Source organism: Sesamum indicum, linkage group LG6 (assembly GCF_026168435.1).
Source record: "Sesamum indicum cultivar Baizhima isolate 11 linkage group LG6, ASM2616843v1, whole genome shotgun sequence".
Classification (NCBI taxonomy): Eukaryota; Viridiplantae; Streptophyta; class Magnoliopsida; order Lamiales; family Pedaliaceae; genus Sesamum; species Sesamum indicum.
In genome coordinates this window covers 15,676,781-15,694,510 of record NC_142662.1, presented here as the reverse complement: position 1 = coordinate 15,694,510, position 17,730 = coordinate 15,676,781, and the positions used below count along the sequence as shown (strand labels likewise).

The following is a 17,730-nucleotide window of genomic DNA, read 5'->3' as shown; positions in this document are numbered from 1 at the left end:
ACCGTATTTTTAAAAACTTATAATTTTATTATATCTTGAATTATTGTGTATTTTATGACTTTGATTATTATTTCAAAACTTGTTAAATTTTGTTATTTAAAGACTTTAACTATGTAATTGTATTATTGTGTATTGACTTCAATTGTTTCGATAATCTAATACTTTTTTTCGATAAGAGAGTTTTAATTAACTATAAACATTCATACTTTTTGTTAGTTTTAATGTCTTATTTTTGTTACAAGTATTAAAATCATTATACCGCCCGAAACAATATTTTTCATTTTTATTTTGAAAGTGTCAATTTGAAAAAAACATCGTATAAAATTTTGAAAGTGTCAATTTGAAATAACATCTTATAAAACCGACAACGACAATTAAGTATAAAAAAAAATCAAAACCGCACCGTGATCACTTCTAAATCTATCTAGATAGCTGGTCACTTGATTTTTCTGTTGTTGATATTATCTTTTTCAGTTGTGATAATTAACGTCCAATTCTTTTATACTTAGCGTCTCCAAATAATAATAGATTATATTTGTAAATAATAAAAATCATCATAGATGAGGTTTAAGAAATGTAATTTTAGCAATTTAAAATAGATTTTATTCATTTTCAATGTCTTGGAACAGCCAAAAATATATGGAGAATTTAGCCCTAAAGGGATAAACAACTTGTTATTGATTATTGCACCAACCACTATTCATTCCTACACAGCTGGGATGAGTTTTCCAAAGTGAGAAACTTCATCAAAATAAACAAGAAAAAGTACTAAAAAAGAATAAATAAATGCAGAAGAAAAATTCAAAGCTCAAAATTGCGTGGTATGACAAGCGGAGTCTCTTCCGTATAAACTTTTCACTCCAGAAGGAAGCAATGGTATAGTGTATAGTCTTCCTTCTGAGTGCCACCACTACTGTAGCACAGTATAATGCTTTCTTTAATCCATTCACTTCCTCAAAGTGTGGAGGATGTACTCAGCATAAAGGTCCCTGCAATCACCACAATTCGGCATAAACGGAAAATTTTTATCTAAACTAAACCGATCCAATCAGACAAGTAGGTGTGATTGATCACTATCTTTGAACTGTATATGATAACAAGTATAGTATACTTTCAGTGTGATTAGTTGAGGTGTGATCAGATGCGGTCGGAGGTATAATTTCACTGGCCCGTGTCTACAAAACATGTAAATTTGAAAACATACATGGAGTGCTGGATGGCAGTGAGAGCAGTATCTGAAGGCAGAAACTCATCCACGGCTACCTCTTTGTTCTCGTTCTTCTTGTCTAAACAGTACTCGTTAAGAAAAAATGAAAATTCCGTTTTCATCTACACATATATATGTATACATAAAAGATTTGGACGCAAAAGCAAATTCCAAAGTCAGGTTGGTGATCAGGATACAGTCTTCAAAGAAACGGCGGATTTCAGTGAGACGATGGGGTGGTAGTTGACTGATATCAGTGAAGTGGCGGTACTCGGGATCATCAGCACACACGGCTATGATCTTGTCGTCTTTCTCTCCCTGCTCGGACAAAATTAATCCCAATGTCATACATATGTCGTTAAGAAACTAATTCAGTTTCCTTAGTGGAATGGGTGATACCTGATCAATCATGGGCATCAGGCCTATAGCCCTGGCTCTTAGAAAACATCCAGGGACGACAGGTTCCTGCCAAGCAAATTCAGTGTGATCATTGTTCTAAAAACGTAACCATTCTCAAAGATTAGGAAAAGTTAAATACCTGCATAATGACTAGAACATCCATTGGATCATTATCTTCACATAGCGAACGAGGAATGAAGCCGTAATTGTGAGGATAGACGACGGAGGAGTACAATACGCGATCAACCTGGGCATTTATTCAAACAGTTGGTATGCATATGTATATACATGAGGATGACTCATAGGGATGAGATTATTCAACCATACGTACCTTGATGAGACCAGTTTTCTTGTCGAGTTCATATTTCACTTTACTTCCTTTGGATATCTCAATTACCTGCAACAATCCGACAACATGACTTCTAAGCCACCCAATTGACCTTTTCTCACCTTCCTTCACAAGCATTCATAGTCAAGAAGCAGCTTTCTAGCCCTGTGGGCTAAATTGCTATTATTTCATACACTTTATCTCTTTTGATACTGTAATTGAGCAAATTATATTAATTTACCTCGTTTTTATATTAAAAATGAGCAAATTACTCTTAATTCACCTTTTATATTTTTCAAAATGAGCAATTTACCTTCCTCTCTAATGCGGTAAAGTTTTGCATTTTTAGAAACATAAACAGAGAGGTAAATTGCTGTATTTTTAAAAATACAAGGAGGTAAATTGCTAGTTTTTTTTTTTTCTACAGAGGATAATTTGCTCATTTGCAATATCACAAGAGCACTGCTTGCATTTTTTCTCTTTATTTTGGATGATAAATAGAAGTATCTGTGTCAATTTTCTAACTTGTCTTTATTTGACTTAATTGGTGAAGGGTGTGCATTAGAAAAAACAAAGATGATGGGAGTGGAGAAAGATTACGTACAACATTGATAATTTGGGGTGCCCCAGGTCCTGCAAACAACAAGTGCAAGATATGAAATACATGCACGGAGTAGAAGCAAGTAAGCGAAAAGCACAAGCATTTGAGGCAGTGAATTACCGATCTCGAGATCATGCCAGGGATGAGCAGCTACCGATCTCCTGGAGAGGGAGGAGAGGATCCTCTCGTTTAGTTTGGGAGCCCGGCCCGCCGCCCCTTCCGTTCCATTCCCGTCACTCATGTTTTTTTCCTGCAACCAACACATACACACCACTCATTTACGCATCGTTATATCGATAATTTCTATTAAAATTAATGTGTTTTTGGTTAAAATCTTAGATATTTAAACGAGTATAGAAAAACATCCTAGATGATTTTGAGCATTCTTCTCGATAGTGAATAACTTTTAATCACAATCACATACAATTGCAGGATCAAGATTAATCTTCCATCAACCAGTACAAATAGGACTTGACGGAAGATAAATATGTAGAGAAAAAGTCGGCAATACAGACTACGAACTATCCTTTTCATACTAATATTCCTTCGATCACCAATCCCTTCTTCTAAAATAAAATACTAACAATTTCTTTATCATTTTTATCTGGTTTTTCCGATTGAATATATAATCGTCTCTGATTTCAAACACATTTCACTAATCTAAAAAAAGATATTATTTACACCTTTTCTGCACATCAATAACTCACGAAGAAGATTTCTCGTCCCAATAGTAATTGATAATTCAATTTAATCCTGTGATCTTACAAAAAGTAAAAGTTACGTTCATCAATATAATAACATGTGATCGTTTTGTTTATCGTGAGAGGAGAAAGGAGAAATGGTACCTTGGAAAGTAGAGAAACAAGAATCGGTACGACAATGAAGATGATCAAAGTGATGATGGTCTAACGCACGAACACTTGGTTATTTGAGTTACGACAACTTATATATATATATATACATGTAATATACATATATATATATATATATAAGCAAATAGGGGAAGGAGTCAAGTCGACGTGGAAACACGGCAGCGGAAGTAGCTGACAGCCAGGTCTGAATTGTCAGATCTGAACAACAACGAAAGAAAAACAATGATAATTTTAGTATGTTTGAAGAAATCCGACATTGGAATTGGTCTGTGAGGAACATGGGAGGCGGAGTGAATGGAGGGTACTGTCCCCCTTTCTTACCACCATGATCTCATCCCTTGATTTCGTGTTTGCTTGACGTCCTCCTACCATTGAATTTTCTACTGCAATTTTATTTTATTTAACATGTATAAGGTATGTCTATAAAATTGATTTTTAAATAAAATCAATGATATAATTTTTATATCTATAAAATATATATATGTAAAATAAGATAGAAGATATAATAAGATTTGAAATACGAAATGTCTGCATTCCGATGATTAATTTACGCCTTATCCTAATGCCATTTCTATTACTATTGTATTTAGAAATAACCATAAATAAATTTTGTGAAGAATTAATACACAAATATTAAAAACATTATTGCATTTATAATAGTCAATATTAAAAATAAAAGTTAAAATATATCGGGAGAAATTTAAGTAAAACTTTCTTTGGTATATATATTTATTGTTTTTGATATATATATAGAAATCGTGATTACATAAGTACATGTGTTACAATTAATAAATTGAGAAATATATTGATTTGATCCATAAATTCATTTATATACTAATAAACTCACGTTAAGTGAGACAATTACCTATAAAATTCACATTAAACGAGATTAATACCCGCTTATTTGATGGGTCAAAATTTCAAAATTATTCACGATGATGTCGCTTTTTTAACACCATAGTTGGAATAATGAAGAACAGCTCTTTTTATGATGCGATTTCACATTGACGGAGATCCATTCCCATGTACAAATTGCAACAAGTCACGTTGATTAAGAAGATCGATGCGGGAATATATTTATGATAAGTCCTCGAAGACCTTCACAAGCTAAAACAACTTGTATTTGGAAGTTACCTCCGTTATAATATTTTAATATTACAATCATTGTGGTCCATGTTGCATAAAGTGTAAGAGTGCAGATTAAGGATATTTTATGGTGGTAATTGAAAAGTCTAACTTTGATGGTTAAGTTAGCATTAAGTTGGATTACAACCAAGGGTCAAGATACCCTCTCCTCTACCTTATAAAGAATTGTAAAGGTTGAACTAATAGTTGTAAGATGAAAGGTCTTACGTAATTCCATAATTTTCTATACATATTTATAAATATATGTAACCTGAAAGAAAACACTTCTTCTAACCATCAAGAAGAACTGAAAGGAGAGGCTAGAGGGGATAATCTACACTTAAAGAGTTCTCGGTGATCTGCAATTAATGGATCAAGGTAAGAGTTTATGTTTATGTGAAAATTATGATTTGTCAAATTCTTGGACATTACAGAATTTATTTGATTTTCATGTATAGAAGTTAAATAGAAATTCCAAGAAAAGTTTTACATGTGGTATCAGAGCCCATTATTTAACAAGTCATAATGTTCCAATGAAAGTTTTGATCCATCATAGTTTATGAATTGTATTTCGCTGCGATTAATCTTTTATGATTAAAAAGGTATTGTTGATGCATATAGGTTTCATGATTTGATACAGTTTATCATGAAATGCTTGCTTCTATTATCACATATATGTATGTGCCAAAAGGATTTAAAGTTAATTGTTTTTCCATTATGTCAGGATTGTCATATTTGTTTGACATAATAGTCTCTAATGTTTAATGAATGTTATGAATATCTGACATTTTAATGGATATTAATTTATGCACATACATGTAAAGTTTATATTTGTGATATGTTTACACAAATTGTACTATTCGTATATATTCAAGCACCGACTTAGTCACCCAAGTGGCCAAGCTTAAAGGTATATTGGATATGTAAGGTGTTTTAGCTTTATGTTTAATTTTTTAAAAGTAGCTTGTTGGTCACCAAAGTGACCTGGCTGAAATGATAATTAAACATATAAATTAAACTTATTCGAATTGCTCAGGATGCCGTTAAAGTTTTGATTAAACAATTGGGTTGTTTGATTATACTGCTTGGAGGTCACCCAAAGGTGGATCATTGCATTATAATCAATGACATTATAGGGATTAATCCATAGACATGTTTTTTATCCAAAGATAATATTAATGTTTATTTGATTATCCATAAAAGAAAATTATTTGGCATCATTAATGTTATTTGTGTATTTAAGGAAAACTCAGAGGTTAACTTGAATATGCGCTTAAAGTTTTTGGTGTATGATCGTCTGGAGCTAGTACAGTTAAACTCAATGCATTACAGTATTGACATGTATTAATGTCTTGCAGCATCACTGGACATGTTCGCATCGAGTAACTCTGTTATCATGTTTAACGGGCTTAACTACGCTGAATGGTCTGAACAAATTCATTTTGAACTGGGTGTTATGAATTTGGATTTAGTGATAGTTACTGATGGAAAGCCCAAAGCCATAATGGATACCAGCACGGTAGCCCAAAAGTTATACTTTGAGGCTTGGGAAAAGTCTAATCGGCTGGGCTTAAACTTGATGAGGATGACCATGGCAGAATCAGTGAAGCCATCGATGCCTAACACTGACAATGATAAGGAATTTTTGATGGAAATAAAGGAGTATTCCCAATCAGACATTACGGATAAGTCCATTGTTGGGAGCCTCATGAGTGAGCTAACCACGAAGAGGTTTAATTGGTCGTGCTCCTTTCATGATCATGTGACTGAGATGTCAAATCTAGCAGCAAAGTTGAAGGCTCTGGGGATGGATGTGAGCAATTCGTTCCTATTACAGTTTATTATCAATTCTCTTCCTGCTGAGTTTGGCCAGTTCCAGGTGAATTATAACACCATAAAAGAAAAATGGAACTTTCAAGAGCTTAAAGCCATGTTGGTTCAGGAGGAAGGGAGATTGAAGAAAATAAAGCAACACTCTGTCCACCTCACAGTTAATGATGCTGCTAGCAGTAGTAAAGAAAAACCAGGAAAAAGGGGTAAGGGTTAAGGAAAGACCCCAATGAAGGTCAATAAGAGTCATGTCCATAAAGACTAGAGATGTTACTTCTGTAGGAAACTTGGGCATGTAAAGAAAGATTGCCCGAAAAGAAAGGCTTGGTTCGAAAAGAATGGTATACATTATGTTTCTGTATGCTTCGAATCAAATCTTGTTAAAGTCCCTTTTGATACCTGGTGGTTAGATTCTGGTGCTACTACTTATGTATCTCATGTTACACAGGGATTACCTTCAATCCAGCCCATAAACGGAACTGAACAATATTTGTTCATGGAAAACAGAATGAAGGCATGCATCGAGGGTATAGGGACATACAGATTGATCTTGGACACTGGGTGTGATTTAGATCTAGAAAAGTATCTCTATGTACCTGAATGCGGTAGAAATTTAGTTTCTATTTCAGTACTGGACAATAATGGTTTTTGTTTTGAGATTAAACATGATACATTTAAGTTGTTAAAACAAAAGTATTGTTGTGGTTCTGGTACTTTGCTTAATGGATTGTATCGTTTTAATCTTGATGAAAAGTTCCTTGATTCCCTGTTTAACATTGAGCACAGTATTGGTATTAAACGTAGTGCACATAATGAAAATTCTACTTCATTGTGGCATCAAAGACTAGGTCATATTTCCAAGAAAAGAATCATGAGGTTAGTGAAAAGTGAAATACTTCCTTAGTTGGATTTTTTACTGATCTAGAGGCGTGTGTGGAATGTATAAAAGAAAAACAAACCACACATACAGTAAAGAAACTAGCCACAAGAAGCACTTAACTATTAGAGATCATTCATACTGATATATGTGGCCATTTTGACATTCTTTCTTGGAGCGGTGAAAAGTACTTCATCACTTTTATCGAAGATTTCTCACGTTATAGTTATTTATATCTGCTGCATGACAAGTCTCAGTCAGCTGACATCCTTGAGGTGTTCATTAATGAGGTAGAAAGGCAGCTAGATAGAAAAGTGAAAATCGTGAGATCTGATAGGGGTGGTGAGTATTATGAAAGGTTTAATGAGACTGGACAAAATCCTGGTCCATTTGCAAAATTCCTTGAATGTCGAGGCATTTGTGCACAGTATATAATGCCTGGTACACCTCAACAGAATGGTGTAGCTGAAAGGCGGAATCGTACATCAATGGACATGGTTAGGAGTATGTTAAGCAATACTTCTTTATCTCTTTCATTGTGGATATATGCTTTAAAGACTGCTGCATATCTTCTCAATCGGGTTCCTAGTAAGGTAGTTCTGAAAACTCCTTATGAATTGTGGACTGGTAGGAAGCCGGGTTTGAGGCATCTTTGTATTTGGGTTTGTCCAGCTGAAGTGAGAATATATAATCCACATAAAAAGAAGCTTGATGCTAGGACAATCAGTGGTGATTTCATTGTCTATCCTGAGAAATCTAAGGGGTATAGATTTTATTGTCCTAATCATAGTACGCGAATAGTTGAGACAGGCAATGCTCGGTTCATTAAAAATGGACAGATTAGTGGGAGTGAGGAACTACGAAAGGTTGACATCAATGAGATACGGGTTGAAGCATCTTCACCCATTATATCTAATGATGTTGTTCATGTTCCTATTGTTGCATTATAGTCACGCGACATTACGGAACAAGAAATAGATGTTCCTAACCCATATCTTGAACGTATACACAATAAACAAATGAATAGTAAGCCGGAGATAAATGAATCACAAAAGGAAGCCATGTTACAGCGATTTGAAAGGCAAAGAAGATCAACTATCTCTGATGATTATGTGATTTATTCTCTCGAGCATGAATGTGATTTGAGCATTGATAAGGATCCTGTCACGTTCCAACAAGCCATAGAATGTAGTAATTCTGAAAAGTGGATCGATGCCATGAAAGAAGAATTAAAGTCAATGGGTGACAATTATGTCTCGGACTTGGTAGAGTTGCCTGAAGGTTACAAATGAGTTGACTGTAAGTGGGTCTTCAAGACTAAGCGAGACTCGAAGGGCAACATTGAAAGGTATAAAGCCAAACTCGTTGCTAAAAGGTTCCACTAAAAAAGATGGTATCGATTATAAGGAAACTTTCTCTCCAGTTTCAAAGAAAGATTCCTTAAGAATTATTTTGGCTCTGTTAGCTCATTACGATTGAGCTTCATCAGATAGATGTAAAGACTGCTCTTCTTAATGGTGACTTGGAAGAGGAAGTATATATGGAACAACCGGAAGGTTTTCTAGCCACAGGAAAAGAAACTATGGTGTGTAAGCTGAGGAAATCAATATACGGACTAAAACAAGCCTCCCGTCAATGGTATCTTAAGTTTAATAGCACCATTACATCTTATGGATTTATAGAGAACATTGTTGACCGATGCATCTATATGAAGTTCAGTGGGAGCTGTATTGTTATTTTGGTCCTATATGTTGATGACATTTTACTTGCTGCAAATGACACTAGTATGTTACATGATGCAAAGAAGATTTTTTCTAAGAACTTCGAAATGAAAGATATGGGTGAGGCATCCTATGTGATTGGAATAGAAATATTTTGGGACAGATTGCAAGGATTGTTGGGATTGTCTCAGAAAGGTTATATCAACAAAGTCTTAGAAAGATTCAAAATGGATAAATGTTCCCAGGGATTGTTCCAATACAGAAAGGCCATGTTTACTTTTTTTCACTACTTATCCCCCCTTGGGATTAACTTCGGATTGTTAGTTGGATTGTGCGAGATGGGATGAGTGCTCATATGTTTACTTCCCCGGATAAGAGTGGCATTATATCCTTATATTTCTGTTTACCTGTATGGATTAATTGACCATTTTCTACTTCTATTACCATTTTGCCCCCTTCAATTTGAACAATTACAGAACGCAGTATGCCACTTTTCCCTTCAATTTCTAGTTCTATTACCACTTTTCCTCTCTTGGTATTTTTCTTAGTTTTATAACCATACTTGTAACTATCAGTATGCCACTTTGCAATCAATATTGTTCAAATTATTACACCTTCCCCTTACCTCCACCCCCAGAAATAAGAACACAATTGATGGTACAGGAGATATAAAAGCTTTGCCCATTATGGGATTTTCAAAGAACTTTACATTTATATATGACGATGATGATGATCATGACAAATGTATTGCCAATTTTCAGGCCATTTGTTTCACTGATTAATGACGTAATGTCCCTACTCTCTAGAATTAAATGAACTAATTGCTTTAATTAGTAAAGAATACATCAAACCATCTTCTGATTATCTATCAACTCGCCTTCCGTGTCTGGGCCGAGGAAGACAATACGCGCAATCGGCTAGCAATTTCTGTAAAACATGGCCTCATAGCAGGATTTGGGGCCCAACACTGCTCCATTAATCTCCTCCATTCTGTGTCGTAGTAGCTTGGAGTGGTTGGTTTCAATGTGTTGTTCACAATATCTCCGGCATGAAACAAATAAGCGGGTCAAATAACCCATTTTATGTGGCACACCTCACAAATTTGATATGCTTCCACATTGTAGTTGTCACCTGTATCTGAATTAAATGATAGATTTGCCATCTAAGGAGCACTCGGATCAAAACTTCACATTTTCGTTCACAAATGTTTGAGAGATATGGTGAGAAAGACTGCAGTCCTAAGGCAACATTACCAGCAGCAAAATTGTCCAGGCCTCAGTCACAGACAACATAAGATACTAGCCCCAAAGACCAGTTTTTGCAGCAAGCAAGACATACAAGATTTGTTATATCTAATAGGTAAATCTCCATGTTCTCAAATAAGAATTTTAAATGTTTCAGCATAATTGCAGTAAATTACAAAGAAATGTAAAAATTCTTTACATACGTAAGCAGTTACTAAAATATCAAAGAAGAAAGTTAATTAAACAAGTTTATGCAGGTAAAAGACAAAACCTGAGTGCCAAATTTGGTAAACTGCAGTTGTTCCCAGATTCAATGCAAGCCATAGGTAAGAAAAATGGTGGTCCACTTTTTGATGGCTCTTCAAAAACAACTGCGACACCATCTATAAACACCACAATATCTGGCACATGTGCAGGCGAAACATTCTGCAAAGAAGTTTTGATATCATAAAACCCTAAACGAAGTATCACATATTTCATAGTCAAGCCTTCTCGGGTTTCTTTTTTTTTTTTTTTTGGTTCAGAGTACACTTCATACTAACTTACTAGATTAAATGGGAAGGAAGTGAGTGAGGTTAGGGTTGCGCAGGGGCAGGGGTGTGGAGGATAAAAGAAACTATACCTTTAAATGGACACAAAGAAGATCATCTGTGTTGCAATTAACAGAAAAAGTATGAATTTCTACAGTTTGAATTAATTCTATTTTTCTCCTCCATATTCTAGGTGTATAAATTCCTTCGAGACCACACCAAATAGAAAATCTCTCTTGTTGCAAAGGCACACCACGAAAAGAGTGAGTTATCACACAATAATCCTAATCCGAAAGACAACTTGATCTCATATTGTCATGCTATGTGGCAGTCCCCCTCCATCCTTTAGCAAATACAATCCTCCGTTTTCCGTATTTGATCCAAATAGATAGCTGGCATACTAGATAAGTTCAGTCTAACCGACTGAGCTTACATGGTCAAATGTAACGGTGTAAATCGATGTAATCTTTTCTAGCACTAATGTTTTGCGTTTAAGTATTCAGTAAACACAATGCAAAGACTTACATATTCCTATCAGTATATCAAAAAGGAGGTACAAACACTTGACCAGACAGGGCACCGTTGGAACTCTGTTTATGGTTTCAAAAGCTTCACCTATCCAACAATTATTACTCAAATGTGGCATGTCGTACTTAAATCAATTTACATTAGCTAACATTTCAACTTTGCAGTTCTGAGTTCAAGACTCTGCCTACTATCCTAATTATGCATCAATTATTGTCTCATTTCATCAAATGTATTTCTCCATTTTACCATAATCTATTTCTTCATTCAAGAATAAACAAAAAATTAACATTTGAACAGAAAAATATAATTGCGGCAAGAAAATGAGATTAAACTGAACCTGCAGTTACAGTTGGGCAGTAAAGATTAGCACACTCAGCCATTCTTGGGCTGCCCATGTTTGGCGCTTCCACGCCAACTTCATTGTAGAAATTCCAAGCTTCCAATCCAAATTGTGCATTCGGGCTCTTCATTCCAGGCTCCCCTCGCTGGTATATAGAGTACAAAATTATTTCAATTCAACATAATGAAAGTTTATTAACAAAAGTTTGCCCAAGGTTTTCTTCAGATCCATCCCTGAAATTCCCATACTACTACTCCTCAATCAAAACACAAACTCTCAATTGCACAATTCTCCGCATCTATACACAAGAAACATCCAAAAGAATACCATCAATGAAAAATGAAGCAGTTCTCGTCAAAGCATTAATTAAGTTACTGATATACATTAATCCATTTTTTTCCTTGTGATCCTTTCACGAATTTCTACACTACTGGGCCCCTAATATTAAACCCTAACTCTCAATTAGACAATGCTCCACAAAATATACCACCAAACAAGTACGAGAAACGAGAAATGAAACACTTAGGGTTTCACCAAGAAATTAAACTAAACCTGAGCCTTGTCGTCCATCGGCCGTCAGTCCGGCGAAGGCCACACCGATGTGGTCGTCGACCTTGAAGATCTTCTTCTGGTGCGAGGAGAGCTCAGACCTTGCCTTGTTAACGCTGGCGAGCACCACATGAGTCTTAGATCTCAGCCCTATCGCCGCCGAGCACTGCTTCACCGCTTCCATCGCGTATTATACTTGGAACAGCCGCCCTGCCGGCGACCATGTCGTGACGTCGGTGTCGTACTGGTTCCTGAACATTCTGGATGCAGCGTCATTGTAATATTACAGAACACAGACTCAATAACTTCAATGCAGGCGTCTGTTCGTGTCTCACTTTATTTCAGTAGCAGAGGAGAGAGAAGGGGGTGGATTTTGAACTGCTTTTCTTTTTCTTCAAGGCAGAAGTAATCGTAAAGAGAGAAGAAAGAGAATTAAAGTCAGTCGGTGACGATCAAAAATCGAGGATAAAAATGTAAAATGAGCAAGCGCGAAAAGTGGGATAACTCGATGGGATTCGAATCCCACCCCCCTAGCCCGGAACCATATTCAGGGTTTCATACAACCCAGTACCGGGCCATTCGCTTTGGTCCTGGGCTACGCTTTTTGAAAGTAAACGGTGGATAACCACTATTTAAGGCGGACATCCCTTCATTTCCACTTTAGTAAACACAGCCAAAGGGGACAAATTTAATCAAATGCAATGTCCCAAGAATCATTTGGAACAAAAGGAAATGGAATCAATTCCCTATGCATCAGTGGTTGGGAGTCTCATGTATGTTCAAACATGTACTCGACCAGATATCAGTTTTGTTGTTGGTATTCCTGGTCGATATCAAAGTAATCTCGGGATGGACCACTGAAAAGCTACAAAGAAAGTCCTTCGGTATTTAAAAGGCGCCAAGGACCACATGTTAATGTACAGAAGATCCAATTATCTTGAGATGATTGGATATTCAGATTCAGATTATGCCGGATGTGTAGACACCAAAAAATCAACATTCGGTTACGTGTTCCTATTAGCTGAATGAGCTGTATCATGGAAAAGTGAAAAACAATCTGTCATTGCTACTTCCACTATGGAGGCTGCATTTGTGGCATGCTTTGATGCCACGGTTCATGGATTGTGGTTGTGGAACTTTATCTCAGGACTTGGGATTGTCGACAGTATAGCCAAGCCGCTGAGAATTTATTATGATAATTCCGCAGCTTTCTTGTTCTCAAAGAATGATAAGTACTCTAAAGGTGCAAAACACATGGAATTAAAGTACTTGTCAGTAAAGGAAGATGTACAGAAACATCGAGTATCAGTTGAGCACAATAATAAGGATCTTATGGTAGCGGATCCGCTGACTAAGGGTTTACAACCTAAGACATTTTTCGGACATGTTAAAAGGATGGGTATAATAGCAGAGTCCTTGTTAGCATAACAGTTGTTAACGTATGCATACAATAAAATGACGTTGCTCACGATGGTATGATACTCTAAATTTGATTAAAGTGTTGTTTCTGTTATATTTATCTTGTTATCTAGAAAGGTTGTGCACATGCATTGTAAGATAACAAGTTGAGTCTTATTTACAAGACATTAAAGTTGAGGCTTATGATATTTCTCAAAAGTAAAAGAAATTTTGAGTTGAAATTGATTTGTGGTACATAGAAGGGATCATGTTCCTGTAGTAATATGTGACTGCCATGATCCATTAGTTTCAATTCTATTAAAGTTGAAATTCAGAGTGCACTTTTCCATAAAGCTTCAAGCTGTTACTTGGACCAAGTGGGAGAATGTTAGAATATTTTAATATTATAATTATTGTGGTCCATGTGACATAAAGTGTAAGAGTACACATTAAGGATATTTTATGGTGGTAATTGAAAGGTTTAACTTTGATGGTTAAGTTAGCATTAAATTGGATTACAACCAAAGGTCAAGATACCCTCTCCTCTACTTCATAAAGAATTGTAAAGGTTGGACTAATGGTTGTAAGATGAAAGGTCTTATGTAATTCCATAGTCTTCTATAGATATTTATAAATATATGTAACCTTGAAAGAAAACCATCTTCTAACCATCAAGAAGAACTGAAAGGAGAGGCTAGAGGGGATAATCTACACTTAAAGAGTTCTTGGTGATCTGCAAGTAATTTCAAGTAATGGATCAAGGTAAGAGTTTATGTTTATGTGAAAATTATGATTTGTCAAGTTCTTGGAAATTATAGAATTTATTTGATTTCCATGTAAAGAAGTTAAATGGAAATTCCAAGAAAAGTTTTACAACCTCATCAAGAACTCTATATGAGACCATTAGGGCTCTCCCATTAAGGTCATCTTAGGACCTTCTTATTGCAATTGTCTATATTAAGGGTGTAAATGAGTTGAACTCGAGCTCGAAAGCTCTTAAGGTTTGAGCTCGAGCGCGAATTATGTGTAACGAACAGCTCGAGCCTCTCCCACACCTTTCTGCTGCTCCCCCTACTCCCTTTCTCCGTTGGAGAGAGGGACCCTTGCAAAGTTTCAGTAAAACCCATGTCCTTTTCCAAATCCTCAGATTTTTGCCTTAAGCCGTCGATGACCTTCACTAGCTCTCGTTTTTAGGAGTCCAATGTTTGAAACAAGAGAAAGCACCTCATGCTCCATCTCGCATCAGATGGGTTTATCTTCCCCCTACCTACTGACAAGCCGACGCTGAGACCAAGAATATAAGAGGAAATGGCAAACCTGTTCGAGCACTTGTATTGGCCGAGTGCCGACAATAGCAAAATCTTCCTCATTGTCGCTGGTAGATGGATTGGAGCTTGCAATAGTTGGTTTGGGGCTAGGGATTTGGGGAGAAAGAAGTTGGTAAATGTCGTGAGTTGAGGAATGGGAAGACTGAGAAAGAAATTCATGTTTTTTTTTTATTTTTCGAAACAAGATAAAACACGCTCAATGTTTGTTTTTGTATTTCTACACCTTATTTGCGTGTTTTCTTATTTTTCAACTTTCTATATATAATATATACACATAATATAAAACACTCATTATTTGACAATAAACAGTAATTTTTATCTCCAAAAAATACAATATTATACATTAAATATTATATATATACATATTTATATATAAAAAGTATATAAAAATATATGATTTGACAATGAACAACAATTTTTGTCTCCCAAATCCCAACATCAAACCCACACCACTTATTTTAAAATATTTTAAATTATCCCAAAATACAAATACAAACATATCATCTATTTTCAACACACACTTACTTATCTCTATTTTTCTCTCTCTATCTTCAAAATACAAAACAAAACACTTTAAACACAAATCCAAACACAAAGAAACTATTTGGTTTCATTTTTGGCCTATCTCCGAGATGGATCAAAACATGGTAAATGTTTGCCTTAATTTATTTTGGAGGTTTTGGTGGTGTTTTGAAATAGTACCTTATTTGTTTTTGGTCAAAATATGTCTACACTAATTATAGGCCCTACAAGTAAAAAAATTATATACATACTCATACATATGCATAAAAGAGACATGATTTAAAATTAAACAGTAGTTTTTGTCTCCCATTGAACAACATCAAACATACCATACTTATTTTATATTATCTTCAAAAATAAATCCAAACATACACAATATCTCTAACACATACTTATTTATCTTTATTTTTTTTCTCTCTATCTCCACAAAATACACCAAAATAAGTTAAAAATGAAATCAAACATAGTGTATCTATTTTCAACACACTCTCATTATGTTTGATTTTGTTTTTAACTTGTTTTGGGGTGGTTTGTGGAGATAGAGAGAGAAAAACAAAGATAAATAAGTGTAAATTAGAGATAGTGTATATGTTTGGATTTATTTTTGGAGATAATATAAAATAAGTATAGTATGTTTGATGTTGGTTAGTGGGAGACAAAAAGTACTGTTTATTGTCAAATCATATCTCTTTGATACATATATATATATATGAATATGTATATAATTTATTTAGTTGTGAGAGGATTAAAATAAATAGTATTTTCTAATTATATTTGTACGGAAATGAAAAAATATAATTATATAAATACACTTTTATAAATAATTAAATGCACTCTAGTTAATCCATTAACAATATTTTTGTTAGACGTTCTATGCGAGGTGATAAATTTAAATACATTATTGAAATAATGTATTATATGAATTAATCGCGTAGAATTGATATATTATTTTGTGTTTTTTAACTTTTCTAATTATTTCAATGATGTAGAAAAATATTACTTACAAAATATTAAGTGGTAAAAATAAAATATATTTGTATTTAAAAATCAAATACAAACCTTTAACATGTAAATGAACCCTCCAGTGCATCCTTCATTTCTTATAATTTTGAAGATCCACATAATGCAGTATTAACGAATAAAAATTTATGACTACATATTGCAACGGTTCGAAAAATATATTTTGGATTAATACGGAGTAGTATTCAATTAAACTACGGCACAATCAGTTCACATCAGTCCTTGAATAATAAAAGATGCATAAAATCATTTTCCCGTTAACTTTGTAATTAACATATGACAATAAGTGATTGATTCACATGTTCTACAACAACACCACTAATACTTAAGGATCTCACGTCGCCGTGGTGGAATTCCTTGTGGTCGCCGTGAGCATGCTGTACTGTCTTCCTCACTATGTGAATGGCTTCCACGGTCAGATTGCACGCCAAAGCGACAAATGTAATCTGCCTATGATCTAATCCCGCCAACTCCCGAACCCATGTTCAGACTTCGACGTGGTGCTAATGAAATATTGCGCGCCAATCATGGGCCACCATCACCATGAGCTACCTGTTTCACTACATCCCAACTGGCATTATAGGTATGCATTTGATTCATTGCTGCAATAGATCCCGAGATGATAATGGGGGCATTTTCGCCACTTCTCACAAATTACGCGGTGCATTACTACTCTGGTTATGCCCCCTGTCAATGTGCACCTCTGCTGGACCAAGCGGCAGTCTAATTGGGCCCCATATCTCGAGTATGCTGTGGTAATAAGGCTCTGTGTACTGGTAGTATCGTCTAGCCAATGGGTAGATCTACAACAGGTTCATATTGACAATCAATCATTGAAAAATAAATATTAATTTGGAAATGGCAGTTGTTAGGTTGCAGTGATTGAAATAAAGCGATAGCATGTCATACCCGTGTCGTATGTGGTCGTAGCTCGTCAGGAAAATCCATACAAAATTTTTCAACGTCATAATAAATCCCTGGCATCTGAGTGAATTCATGGAACTGAAGAAAACGCTCCTTCAATTCATCAAATATCTGACGAACCTGATCTCATGTGTAATGATACCCAAAATGCCGTCGTAATGCACGAACCCACTGAGACATGTGTGCCTCCACATGATGATCATCTCTCATGGGGACCCGGGCATTGTCGTCAACGATCATCCACATTAAGCGCTGCTCAACGTTTAATGTCCAATGCTCCTCCTGTGGAAAGCCAGCCCGCTCCAAGTATCTGCGATATTCCATGCCTGCAAAATAAATCTATACCATTGTGAAAAAGAATGTTAACAAGAATAATTATATAAGAAA

At 35.2% G+C, this 17,730-nt stretch overlaps 1 protein-coding gene and 1 long non-coding RNA gene across 3 annotated transcripts; both read right to left on the bottom strand.

The window, feature by feature from the left end:
* Positions 1–638: 638 nt before the first annotated feature.
* LOC105164401 (soluble inorganic pyrophosphatase 1) lies at positions 639–3,496 on the bottom strand. The gene is made up of 9 exons (XM_011083045.3): positions 3,381–3,496; positions 2,656–2,785; positions 2,539–2,567; positions 1,938–2,003; positions 1,746–1,853; positions 1,607–1,672; positions 1,405–1,525; positions 1,205–1,286; positions 639–989 (listed from the first exon to the last, which is right to left on the bottom strand). Exons 2-9 carry the CDS (start codon positions 2,774–2,776, stop codon positions 947–949), a joined length of 636 nt encoding a protein of 211 aa, XP_011081347.1. The 5' UTR covers positions 2,777–2,785; positions 3,381–3,496; the 3' UTR covers positions 639–946.
* A 6,156-nt stretch (positions 3,497–9,652) lies between these two features.
* LOC148787851 (uncharacterized) lies at positions 9,653–12,862 on the bottom strand. Of its 2 annotated transcripts, XR_016066012.1 has the most exons (3): positions 12,155–12,631; positions 11,600–11,747; positions 9,653–10,630 (listed from the first exon to the last, which is right to left on the bottom strand). It is a non-coding gene; the product is annotated as an uncharacterized LOC148787851 (long non-coding RNA). The 2 variants fall into 2 exon arrangements; XR_016066011.1 differs by having other exon boundaries at positions 9,653–11,747; positions 12,155–12,862.
* Between the last annotated feature and the right edge of the window lie 4,868 nt (positions 12,863–17,730).